Source organism: Vicugna pacos, chromosome 12, assembly GCF_048564905.1.
Source record: "Vicugna pacos chromosome 12, VicPac4, whole genome shotgun sequence".
Taxonomy (NCBI): domain Eukaryota; kingdom Metazoa; phylum Chordata; class Mammalia; order Artiodactyla; family Camelidae; genus Vicugna; species Vicugna pacos.
In genome coordinates this window covers 38,417,503-38,431,081 of record NC_132998.1, presented here as the reverse complement: position 1 = coordinate 38,431,081, position 13,579 = coordinate 38,417,503, and the positions used below count along the sequence as shown (strand labels likewise).

General features: G+C 34.8%; 1 protein-coding gene across 2 annotated transcripts in view; it reads right to left on the bottom strand.

Moving 5' to 3' along the window:
* Positions 1-5,416: 5,416 nt before the first annotated feature.
* EPYC (epiphycan) overlaps positions 5,417-13,579 on the bottom strand; it is a 35,575-nt gene continuing 27,412 nt past the window's right edge. For both annotated transcript variants that reach the window (XM_072973245.1, XM_072973246.1), the window contains 4 exons: positions 12,975-13,133; positions 11,928-12,130; positions 10,542-10,637; positions 5,417-6,032 (listed from right to left, as the gene is read on the bottom strand). In XM_072973245.1, coding sequence (XP_072829346.1) covers positions 5,862-6,032; positions 10,542-10,637; positions 11,928-12,130; positions 12,975-13,133 — 629 coding nt within the window. In that variant the 3' untranslated portion in view covers positions 5,417-5,861. The remainder of the gene's footprint in view (positions 6,033-10,541; positions 10,638-11,927; positions 12,131-12,974; positions 13,134-13,579) is intronic.

Sequence of the window (13,579 nt, the reverse complement as noted above, 5' to 3'; positions counted from 1 at the left end):
GGTCCTTGAGTTTCAGCTTACCAATTATTAACCTCTGGAAAACCCCTAGTTCCTTACACATACCATCCGTGTAGTTATAGTGCATGCCCCATAGAGTTGTGCTGGGGGTTCAGTAAGGTATTGATTAAAACACATAGTATAGGTACCCTGTGAGTACTCAGTAACTGTGAACTATCATAATTATTATAATTCAGTGCTTTAGGACTTTTATAGAAGTTGATACAGTATATGTAAAGATAACTAAGCCTATCTGTGCCTGATGCAAAAATAGACATCCTGTCCTTGTGTCCTTTTGCTGATCCACTTCTGAGAAACATCAAGAAAGTGCTACCAGCCTTGATCCTACAGAAAACCAGTCAGTATATCCCTTTACTACCATCCTGTGGTGAGTGGAATTGTGCAAAATTGAACACTGCCCACTGGGAACCTGAGTCCGTATAAGCCTCCATTAAATGACAGAGCAAAATGTGGGGAAGCCCTGATGATTGCAAAGGTGGTTTATGCTTTCCTAGCTGAAAATTGAGAACAGTGTGGGGGTTCTTGGATCAGCATTCCAACCTTTGCCATGGGACCTGTAGACTCCGCAGGCTTTGTTCACTTTCGTTTGCTCTGTGGTTTGCTGAAGAGACAAGCCTGCTTGACGCAAAGTGCAAAATGGCTGACATTTTTAGTCCTCGGTGTCCCTTTTTGGATGTAGACTCATGTTTGGCGGTTACTCACTCCCTGATCTACTTAATGGAATGGTGGTTTTCCAGATTTATTTTTCTAAGAACATATGTGGTATATGATATTCAGTTTTAATTGAGAGCTTTAGAAATTGACCATGTTGCTGTAGTGGAATTTCCATCAATTTCTCCTTTCTTTAACAAAAGATTAACCCATGGATAATTGACTTCATTTTTTTGATCAGTTGATGTAAACTTCATACAAATAATACTGGCTTTATTCCTTTTCACAGTGAGCGATATATCTTTCAAATTCATTCTTTCTATTAAAAAACAATGCAGGATTGTCTAACAACACTCTTCCTCTTAAGAGAAGCAGCAAATTAACGATTTATGATTTTTAGTTTTTCATGGATTGACATTATAATACAGATTGTTCATGTACTGGTAAATCACCTAAGAAAATTAGCACTACAGCATGTTAAACACAGCCATGAGAAATGCAGTTAGGAAATTTTTAAGACTTTCAAAATTGACCATAATCTTTAAATGCTGCAAAATGAAGTATTTTGATTCAACATTAAAATACAACAGGCCATGTTTTTATATATTGTATTCATTTTCTATTGCTACATAAAAGAGTTCCCACAAACTTAGATACTTAAAACAACATACATTTGTTATCTGAGTTTCCAGGTGTCAGGGGATAGGAACAACTTAGTTGTGTCCTCTGCTCAGGGTCTCACCAGGCTGTGATCAAAGCCATCTGGGTTCTCATCCTGGAGCTCAATTCAGGGGAAATCTGTTCCCAAGATTATTCATGTTATATGCAGAATCTGCTTCCTTGTGGCTGTGTAACTAAGGGCCTTACCCTTTAGCTGAATGGGGGCTGTAGGAAGCCTTCAGGTTTAAGGCAAACCTGCAGGTTCTAGAGAATAACAGAGGTTCCTAGGGGCTGCCCACAGATGCCTGCCGTGGACTTCCTCAACATGGCGGCTCACTTCATCCATCAAGCCAGCCAAGGGGATCTCCTTAGTGCCTCCTAGCACAGTGAATGCAGACAGATAACACACACACACACACACACACGTGTGTGTGTGTGTCATAATCATGGGTCTTGATTTTTGTGACATCCATCACCTTTGCCATGTCCTCTTGGTTAGAAGCAAAGCCCAGGTCTCTACCAGCACTCAAGGAGAGAGGATTACACAAAGGCATGACCACCAGGAGGCAGGAAATCGTTGGGGGTCACATATTTCAAGTAAATTCAGCAAAATATGTCCTTCACATTAACTAGTTTCAACGTTATTGGAGAGATTTCAATGATATTGTTGCATTTTGAAACTCTGATAAATGTCATATGACAACATAGGTTTTGTTGTGCTTTGTGTTATCCAGAGCTTTACATTGTTAAGTTGAAAACATTGCATTCTTGGTGTTGGCTTTTGTGCATTTGGATGACTTGAAAAGTATGAATTCTAACACTTGATGGCAGTAGTAACTCATTCAAAATTCAGTAATAGAAGTCCTTATACTAAAGAAACTGTGAAGTTAGATACTGTAAAAAATATTTTATCACAAATACCTTACTTAAATCACTCCAAGTTGCCAGTATTATTCTTTACCCTGATGTAGTGGAATTGGGCACATTGTTTGATTTTAGCATTTTAGCATTTTTCGATAGGCTTTTGAAAAACAAACCTCCACTAATTAAACTTGTAAATAAAATTCTTTAGAGAAAAATTGGATATACGTGATACATTTGGTCAGAGAAATGAAATACCACAAATATTTTAGATTCATCTTTGTAACCAGTGCATTACTATGGGTTACAAAAAGTAATGTAAATAAAACTCATCTTACGCATTCTCAAAAACTTGTCTTTTCCACCAAGTAAGTTAAAAACCAAGAAGGTAGGCGCCATCTAGTGGTTACAGAGGCTAAGTACAGAGTATGAAGCCTTTCTGACTTTTTTCAAAGTGAGATAAATGGATTCAAAATTATTGATTACTTTTCTTCATAATTTGGGAAGTTGTGGGTTAGTTTACAGATTAGTGAGGCATAATGTGCATCATGGAATACCACTGTAATATTTTCTGTTTTGAATTCTCATATTATTTAAGCAAATTATGAAAGGAAAGTTAACTACAAAGACAATGTTGCTACAGACTTAAAGAGAAGTAAGGATGTGAATTTTGCACTCATAGTACTCTATCTAGGTATTATTTGTTATCGCACTTTGAAAATATTATTAACCCTATAGCAACTCAGAGTTTTCAGAGGATTAACACAACATATTGTAGTCAGGTCATCTGAAATAATTATTTGGTAATAATTATTTAGGAATTTTAACATGGAAATGTTTGCTTATGAATAGTTTTGAAGTACACTATAATATGGAGCAATAAAATGTAGTGTCCTCCCCCTTAGAAAATAACCTGTAATATTTAGAGAAAAGTAAATGTATGTAGCAAATAAATAAAGAAAAAAGGTTAGGTTATTTAAAAAAAGACTGTTTAATCAAGGGTCAGTTTTAGAATTTGAGCTTTCAATTAAGAATGTGAGGTGTTTTGGAAATGACTGTTTAAATAGGAAACACATAAAAGAAATACTAAAATGTTATCATCATGTTTTCCAGGTTATAGAATTTACTTTGTCCTTCCAGAGTTATGGTGAATTACATTTGCAAAGCAGCCTTTTGAGTAGGTAGTCATAATGCCTGCAGGAATGTCAGCTGACCCCATAACTTTTGCATAATGATACCTTTTCATGCCAGTATTTTATCTTCCTTCCTTCCTTCCTTCCTTCCTTCCTTCCTTCCTTCCTTCCTTCCTTTTCTGGCTACAAATTCCTGCTCCCAACCCTCCTGATTTGGTAATCATGGTGTACTGAGAAGGTGGTGAGGACAGAGAGAAATTCTGTGCCATTTGTAGGGAGATCTGAGATCATTGATAGTATGTGTGGGCAGGGTATTATGACTTTATGGGCTCTTTCCTCCACAAAAAAATTAAAATTATAGTTTATATCTTGTTGCTATAAAGACAAGTATATTCCAGGCCGAATTCTTTACTGCATGTTTAACTATTACTGTTATCAACATGTTTTCTGTTTATTGAAATGAAATAAAAATATATGCAGAATTCCTAAAATTATCACTGTTCCCAGGCACTGTACCTTTTGTGCCTCATGAGTAAGTCAGCTCTGCCCACTGGGTGTCTTCTTTACCTTCATGGTCCTAAGCATCTTAATCCATCTTTCTACTAATCTTCTGGAGCCAGGGTATCTAGATGACTATTCTAGACCCCAGAAATGGTTCCTCAGATGTGTCTCAAAGGCCTTTGACCATTTGGAAGTCACTGTGACATCTGAAAAAGTAACACTGAGCTTGACATCTTTATTAGTCTGCTTGGGCTACCATAACAAAGTATTGTAGACTCGGTGACTCAAACAATAGAAGTTTTGGACACTAGGAAGTCCAAGGTCAAGGTCTCACCTGTTTTGGCTTCTGGTGGGAGCTCTCTTCCTGGCTTGTAGATGGTTGATTTCTCTTCATATCCTCACATGGTCTTTCTTTAGTGCGTGTGAGGTGTGCACACACACATTCATGCACACATGCACACATACACAGAGTAATCTCTTTTTCTTCCTCTTCTTATAAGGCCACTAATCCCATCATGAGGGCCCCACCTTATGACCTCATCTAACCCTAATTGAACTCTCAAAGGGTCCATCTCCGAACACATCCCAGTGGGGGTTAGGGCTTCAACATATGAATTTTGAAGGGACACAAACATTCAGTTCATAATGGTTTCTGTGTCTAGTCTGTACATCATTTTCTTGTATTACAAAACAGGGAAAAGGCATGCCCGTGGTATTTGAGGCAGGACAATGTGGAATAGGATAGATCTTTGGAGTCAGCCCTTAACCTGGGGCAAGTTATTTAAGCTGTCTCTCTGATCTGTGACTTCTATAGTCATTACTATCCCCAGCTCCTAAGATGTTGTGAATTAATACAGGAAGAACACCTCAGTAGATGCCTGGTATGTATCATGTCCAAGAATTGGTTCCTATTGTAACAATGTGCATGCATGTCATGGACTGATATGTGGTTTTCAGAGTAAGTAGAGCTATATGTGCTGACATGGGAAAAATCACCAAGAAATATTTTTAAGTGAAACAGGCAAGGTTCAGAATACTGACTATCTTTTGTACTTAAAAAAATTTATGTTTACGTGTACTGATACATACATAATGATGATATGTATATACTTGCAGCACATACCCATTATGTATTTGTGTAAAAGAAGGGAAGTTATTTATGTGCAAGTTTTTACTTCTCATGGAAAACTTGGTAAAAGTATGCAAGAAACCATTGACTATCTAAGGAGTGGAACTTAGGGTTTGCTCCTGGAAGGAAACCTTTCATTTTATACTCTTTTGTTATCTTTCAGTTTTTAGCCATGTGCCTGTATTATTGTATATTTCAGGAAGATCAACTTTCTCTAGAAGGTATTCCTTAACTTCCTCCCTACTGTGATTTTCATATCATTATCTATATTTAATTTTTTTTCACAGGCACAGAAATATGCCAAGTAACTAGTTAGTTTAGAAAAGGTCTAGAAAGAATTGGCAGGTCTTTAAGATAATAAAATATTATCACTCAAAAACTGAAGCTGTGTGTATTATTATCATGATTATTTACATGTTGTGATTATAAAAAATATTTTCCCACAAGGCCATTTAATTTTCTATATTTTTATTTTTCATTCTCTTTAATGAATTTGAAAACAGAAACATGCTTTAGTGAAAAAAAAGAATAGAAAAGTTTAATTAAAAACATCTAAATCTTGGCAATACATCTAAAGTGTTAATTTTAAATTTTTATTAGATGATTAATTTAAAATTATATAGGATATGAATTCCTAAAATTTGCAAATACAAGTGATTTACAAGAATATCTGTGAAATATTTTCTGTCTTTTAGTTTTGCTCTTTTTATAGATCTTTTGGTTTATTCCTGATTCTTTTGGTGTTTCTTAGATTAGTAAATTGCTATCATATATTAAAACTTATAGCTGCATTTTATGTAATTATGTCACCTTTCAGTATACAATTTGAAAATACCATGCTGAGTTTTCTTTTTAAGAGAGAACTGTTTTTCTATAGTAGGCATCATAACTCTAACTGCTATCTGAAATTAGACCAGACTCCCAACAGGCAAACGAGGTAGGCACATATAAGCTTGAGGAGTTTTGCTGAGATTGATAGGGTTCCCATCCAGTCGAATATCCTCAAGTGCCTTACGAATATATGTCAAATTTTTAACATTGCAAAAGGTATCTTCGTGCATCTCCAGAATGTTGTTATTCTAAAAAAAAGATTAAAGGAAATGATTAGACAAGATAAAACATTCTCAGTATCAATTAATAATATAGTCCATTTTGCTTCACCTCTGTTTTTATTCGTTCATTCCTTCTCTCCTCGAAAAACACACAGGTGATTATTATGCATCAAGCACTTTCTAAGCAATGGGGGTAAATCAGTTAGCATAAGAGACATGTGCTTGCCCTTACGGAGCTTGTACTTCAGTAATGGGAATATAAGATAAGGAGGTGAAAAACAAATGTAAAGGAAACAAGTCATGTCCAAAAGCAATGTGAACTAAGTAGAAAGGATGGTGACTGTGAAGTTATCGTAAGCGATAGCAATGGAGCTGAGAATGGAATGACAAGGGGGCATGGGCCTGGAAAGAGCCAAGGTAAGAATATCCCAGGCAGAACACCAAGTTCAAATTCCAAGTAACTAGCATGGAAAGTTCGAGAATAAGAAAAAAAGTCAACATGGCTGAAGTGAAGTGAGGGAGAGGGTATGCAGATATCAGGAAGATACAGCTCTGGGGAGCGCCCAGAACTAGATTTTTAAAAATAGCTTTATTGAATATATTTCACATACTATAAAATTCACCGATTTTAAATGTATAGCTCAGTGGTCTTCAGTATATTCAGAGACTTGTATAAACATCATCGTAGTTTAATTTCAGAGCATTTTAAACATCCCCCAAAGAAACCCCATAAATATTAGCAATAACTCCTCATTTTCCCCAACCTTATCCCCTGACAGCCTCTAAACTATTTTCTGTTTCTATGGAGTTTCCTATTCTAGACGTTTCACAAAGAGAATCATTCAATTTATCATCATTTGTGACTGGGTTCTTCCCTGTAGAATTGCATTTTCAAGGTTCATACATGTTATAGCATGTATTCTTTTTTTCCTTTATCACTCAATAATATTCCATTCCATGGATCTACCACATTTTTGTTTATCCATTCATCAGATAACGGAAATTTGGATTGCTTCCACTTTTTGGCTCTCATGAATAATGCTTCTGTGAACATCTGTGAACAAATTTTGTGTGGACATAATGTTTCCAGTTCTCTTGCATATATACCTAGGAGTTGAACTGCTGGGTCATATGGTAACTCCATGTTTAACATTCTGAGAAAGTATCAAACTGTTTTCCCAAATAACTGGGCCATTTAACACTTCTGCCAACAATCTACGAGGGCTCTAATTTTCTCTGTATCCTAAGCAACACTTGTAATTTTCTGTCTGTCTTATTTTAGCCATCCAAGGGGGTGTGAAGTGGTATCCCATTGTGATTTAGTTCATTGCTAGTGTATAGTCTTAATAATATTCTGTGGTATATATATACACAACAACTTCTTTATCCATTCATCCATTGACAGATACTTAGGTTGTTTCCATATCTTGACTGTTGTGAATAATGCTACCATGAACATGGGAATGCAGATAACTTCAAGATACTTGTTTCATTTCCCTTGGACATATACCCAAAAGTGAAGCTGCTGGATCACATGGTATTTCTGTTTTTAATTTTTTTGAAGAACCTGCATACTGTTTTCCATAACTGCACCACCTTACATTTCCACCAAGAGTGTACAAAGGTTCCCTTTTCTCCACATCTTTGCCAACACTTATCTTTGGGCTTTTTGATAATAAGCATTTTAACATGTATAGTGACATCTCAGTGTTGTTTTGACTTGTATTTCCCTGATAATTAGTTGTACTGAGCTCCTTTTCACATACTTGTTGGCCATTTGTATGTCTTTTTTTGAGAAATGTCTATTCAGCTTCTTTGCCAATATTTTAATTAGGTTATTTGTTTTTTCCTATTGAGTTGTTTGAGTTCTGTATATTTTGGATATCAACCCCTTATCAAGTGTATGATTTGCAAAAATGTTCTCCCATTCCATAGGTTATCTCTTCTCTCTGGTGATTATTTCCTTTGCTGTACAGAAGTCTTTCCACACTATGTTGTGGTTTTCAGTATACAAATTTTATACTTCTTTTGTTAATATTATTCTTAGAAAGTTTTTAAGTTTTGTGACTATTATATATAAGATTGTTTTCTGAATTTTATTTGCAGGTTTTTAATTTCTAGTGTATACATATACAATTAATATTTATATGTTGATTAACCTGTTATATTGCTGAACTAATTTATTAGAGTTCTACTCTGACCCATTGCTTATTAAGTAAAGTGTTGTCTAATATCCACGTATTTGTGAATTTCTCATTTTCTTTGTTGTTGATTTCTATTTTCATTTCATTGTAATCAGAAAAATATTTTGTATGAATTCAATTCTTTTCAATTTGTTGAGGCCTGTTTTGTGGCTCAGTATATCATATATCCTGGAGATGTTCCTTGTACACTTGAGAAGGATGCATATTTTGCTGTTGTTGGGTTGAATGTTCTGTAGATGACTGTTAGGTGTAGTTTGTGTATAGCGTTGTTCAAGTCTTCTGTTTCCTAGTTGATCTTATGACTAGTTGTTCTATCCATTACTAAAAGGAGAGTATTGAGAAATACAACTATTACTGTCAAATTGTCTGTTTCTCCCTTCAATTCTGACAGTGTATTCTTCATAAATTTTGAGGCTCTGTTGTTAGGTGGATATAAGATTATAAGCATTACATCTTCCAGATGTAATGACTCTATTATTACAAAGTGTCCATGAGGAATAATAGACTTAGTAACTATGGATTGACTCTATTATTACAAAGTGGATTGACTCTATTATTACAAAGTGTCCATGAGGAATAATAGACTTAGTGACTATGCATTGTACTATTCCCTTTGATAGGTAATAGGTACATATTTTTAATAATAATTGCACTTCACCTTTAAGTACTTACCATGTATCAGTAGCTATAATATCTACTTTATAAACTAAAACTGAGATGCAGGGAGGTTTAGATACTTGTCCAATTTTTAAATAGTGTCAAATAGAATTTAAGCTGATGGAATCTGTGTTTGCTAGGGCTGTCATTCTTAATTATTATACTTATGTTGGAAAACATTTTTCAAATGAATCAAAAAAGGACGTGTTTATATGACCATTAAAAATAAATATAAAATGAAGACTGTAAATTAAGAAAAGCTTTCTGCTGGATATAAGTGAGGTGACTGTAAAAGAGAAATATTTTAAAGGGTGCACTTTTTAAACCTTAGAATAGGGAATATAAAGCCAATTACTTAAAAAAACTTCTTTGTATATATGAGCAGATTATGTTTAAATGTATCAGAGACCTGGTTACTCTATGGAGTCAGTATCGTCACAGTACTAAAATGTAACTCAGAATTGGAAAACACATTCCAAAATTTCCTTGAGGATTCCCTTGAAAATCCTCCTTCCAATCCTAAACAAGGCAAGAAACATATACATAGAAATTCACCCCCAGAAAAAGAGAACAAGAGAGAGCCATCCAGAAATAGGATGAGGACTAGAAAGGATATACATATTAAGGAAGTTAACACAGGCAGAAAACTCTCAAAGAGACAGGTATTCAACACTAAAGGACAAATATACACAAAAAGACACCAAAAAGAAGCATGGAAAAAAAAAAAAGACACAGAGGTAGATATTTACAGAATCCACAGAGAAAATCATAGGAATCAGAGACTTGCTCTTGCATAGCAGAATCACTTCTTGTGATGGTTTGTACTTTTTCTGCTAAAAGATTGTAATATTACACTACGATGTTGTGTCTTTGAGCACATGACGGACATATTCTCCACAGATTTGTTCCATAGAACAGATGAAATTATTACAGAAACTTGGTTATGGCTCTAGCTCAAAACTTACATCTGAAAAAAGAAATAATTGATCTTTCTTTGTTTCAACAACCAAAAATGTTTGTTTTAATTGATCATATTTTTAAGATACTTAAATGAAATATATTTAGAAAATATTAGGTCATAACATTTTGAAAATGTGTTTTCACTCATTACTTCAAGGATAAAATGTAGCTTAATGGGATTTAACACAGATTTTCAAATATGTTGGTTTAGAAAAATCTGCATTTGCTTAATCCAGAGAGATGGAAGCCTGTCATTTCTCAGCAGATAGGAATGCCCTAGGATTGAATTTAATTCAGTATATAAAATCAAGAGTTAAAACTGATATTTTTCCCCTGAAAGCTAGAAATCATATTAGATTTTTCTTTCCCGCTTTTTCTCTTCCATTTCTAATCTTTACATGTTTCTTCAGCAGATGAAGCTCTGTTTTTTTGTTTTTTAAGAAGCTTTGTGTGCCAAAAAGATGCATTATGACTTAGCAAAGAATGAAAATAAAGACTAAAGTTATCAGAAATAAATCAGTATAAATAGAGTCATGAATGTACAAATACCTTGTACTCAGCTTGAGAGAGAGAATGCATGAGAGAGGAGAAATAAAAGAAAAACTGTCACAGCATGTCAACATGCCATTATAAACAGTTTTTGCATCCTGCCTCCCTCCTGTTTGCTTCTGTTTCCCATAGAGGTGTTGGGCATAACTTACTAGTAGAAGCCTACCTGGAGATGAAGGGCCCGCAGATTTTCTGGGAGTGGCAGAGGGATGTGGTCCAAGTTGTTATCGGTGAGGTAGAGATGATGGAGATCGTACATATCCTGTAAATATTCCAAATATAAGGACTTAAAAGAAATTAATGGTGCCACAGTTGTAATTTTCATTCCCTGTCCATGCAACTATTTGTAAAATAAAACATGCCTGTTCAGGTCTTGTTTTGTAAAATTGAGGCAAATTTAGTTTTCTGTGTTACTAGACAATTCAAATGAGTTTTGAAGGAATTAATAGCAAGCAAATATTTCTCGATGCAAATGAAATATGTTTCTCAATCTCCAGGAAGAACCTTGCTTTGCCCACTCAAACTTCCTCAATTTAAGCAAAGTAGTGACTTCCCACGTAAGACATTCTGAAATAAGATTTTGAAGATTTTGATGAGACACAGCAAGAACTGCCCTCGTGTTATAGGAATGGAGAAATGAGAATTCCTCCCCAACAAAACCTTGCTCTCTCTAGCCCAAGTCCTAGGGAAAGGGCAGCCTAGCAAGACAGAATAAATTTAGACAATAACAGGCAACTCTAGCCAAACACCACAGGACAAACTGACTCACTACCACCCACGCCAACAAAATCTGAGCGGGGAGACTAGATTAGGACTTTTGTCAGGCTCTAATGAGGGGCGCTAACTTCCTTGCCCACCAGGGGGCAGTCACAGGAGGGCTAGTGGAGAGACAAGCTTTCCACCATTGCCCGGTGCTAACAGGTCCACACCACCCCTATCGCCTCCATGGGAGTAACAGGATGTCCCTCAAACAGTATGCTAAATTTGGCTGTTAAACATATATTTGGAGGAGCAGCTTGAATGGAGTAAGAGTGAATAAGAAAGCTGAACTGGTTACTGTTCTCAGACTCTATGCTGTTATTCCAAGCAAGTCACTCGAGCCCCAGACTTGCTTCCTTCTCTTAGATAACAAAATTCATAAGGTTAACTGTTACTGCCCTTCTTACAAATTCAGAAGGTTTCTATCCTCAAGGCACCACCCATACTCTACAAGCAGCTGTCTTTCTAACCACATAAAATACTCCCATTAAGTGGAGTTTTGGTAAATATGAGTGATCGAGCTTACACCATTTCCAGGTGCAGCTTATAGACTGGTGCCCCAGGTGGACACCCACTTCTTATTCCAGCTCTGCTTTCTGTTCTTGGTCCCTGAGCAGCCTCAGAAGGTACCAGAACACAGTAATTTCCCAAAGCATGATACATAGTGTTGTAAAGTTTATTTAAGAGTTAAAAGTCTCATCAAATTGAATCTTGTTGTGGAAATAAAATGGCTAGTCATTGATAGCAAAGGGAATGAAGATGAAAGTCTTTCATATTCAAACTTAGGGCTCACTTTAAATGCTTCCTGTTTTATTCCTTTCCTTCCAAGTCTATTGTTGCTAATATCAATAAATGTCAAAGTGGTCGGCAGTTCTGGGAGCTGCCTGATTTTGTTGTCACGGAGGACAAGCTCCCGGAGTTGAGGCAGCTTTCTGAACGCATCTTCATCAATCTCAGATATCACATTGGATGTCAAATCAATCCTTCTTAGATCATCTGGAAGAAAAAATGAGGGAAGTAGTTAAATATTCTTGAATATGTTTGCTCACATAAAAATATAAATATAAATTTTCCCACATACCAGCAAATACAAGTATGAATTTAATTAACAATGGACAGTTAATGAAACAATTATTTCTAACAACTTTATAAAATTGGATTATTTTCTCAAAATACTATTCATATTTGTGCACTTATAAGAAAGTGTAAATTTAGCAAGGAAGTTGGCACACTGTATTTAAAATAACTGCTCTTTTCCCTATATTCTTCATAAACATAGTTTGAATTTTAGTATTTAAAACATTTTTCTCAGTGATGGCATATTGTTGTATTTTCTAGTAGTTATAAATAGATTAGCATTAAAATACAAGTGCATTAAAAACAGATTTTCAAGTGATTGAAACACAATGAAGACAAGTACCAAAATTCTTCAAAGTTGGCAACAATTATAAAGTCAGAATGTACGCTTGCATTCATCAGTCATAAAGCAATTGTGCTTTAATGGAATCTATTCAAGCAAACCAGGTCCTAGTAAATATATGAATATGACATTCTGTGCTTAATGTTATAAAATGAGTTTTGGCCTATAAAACATAAGTACTTAGTATTTCTATTTGGTTGAAAATGATTTGAGAATATCAACAACTATACATTTCAGAGCAACCTTTAATTATTCATCATTTTTTTCTTATAATTAAAACAAACCTTTAAATATATAATAAATAAAAGCAATAGATTTATAAGTCATATTTTGATATTCAAATTACAGTACCAGCATTTTACAGTGCAAAAATTTTAGGAAAATCTGTAAACAGAAGGGTATTAGTGCTGTCTTCCATACTTAGGCTTGCAAAATCATTTTTGTTGATCTTTTTAATTCTGTTAAAGCGGGAATAGAAATAAGCAGTGTTCTTGGGCAGCGGAGGAATAGCATCAAGTTCATGGTCATCACAGTACACGGTGGTACTTATACAAGTACACAGAAGGCAGGTTGGAAAGTCTAAAAGATAGAGCAAAATAGTTATATGTAAGTGACAAAAGCAATTTCTAACAAATAATATGTTTAAGAATGATTGTTGAAGATTAGATTCTCATATAGACTATCCTGGCATATTTCATGTTTTCTCATATAGTTTTAAATAAATGAAATATTAAAGTAAATGAAATATTAAAATATCAAGTATGCCAATTAAGGATGCCCCAATAATTAGTATATTCTCTTAATGTTTTAAAATTTTATTTTACATTACTGAGTAAATACTGCATGAATGTTGCTTTTATACTTATTAGAAATTCTATTTTCAAATTTAAATATTAAGATTGTGGTTTTGATCATCATAAAACATCACATATAATATTTTTATCAGGTCTTTGGTCCAGTATTTAAAACCCCACTGAAACACAACAAGAAGATAGGGTAGTAATCATTAATGTTAGTTCACTCAG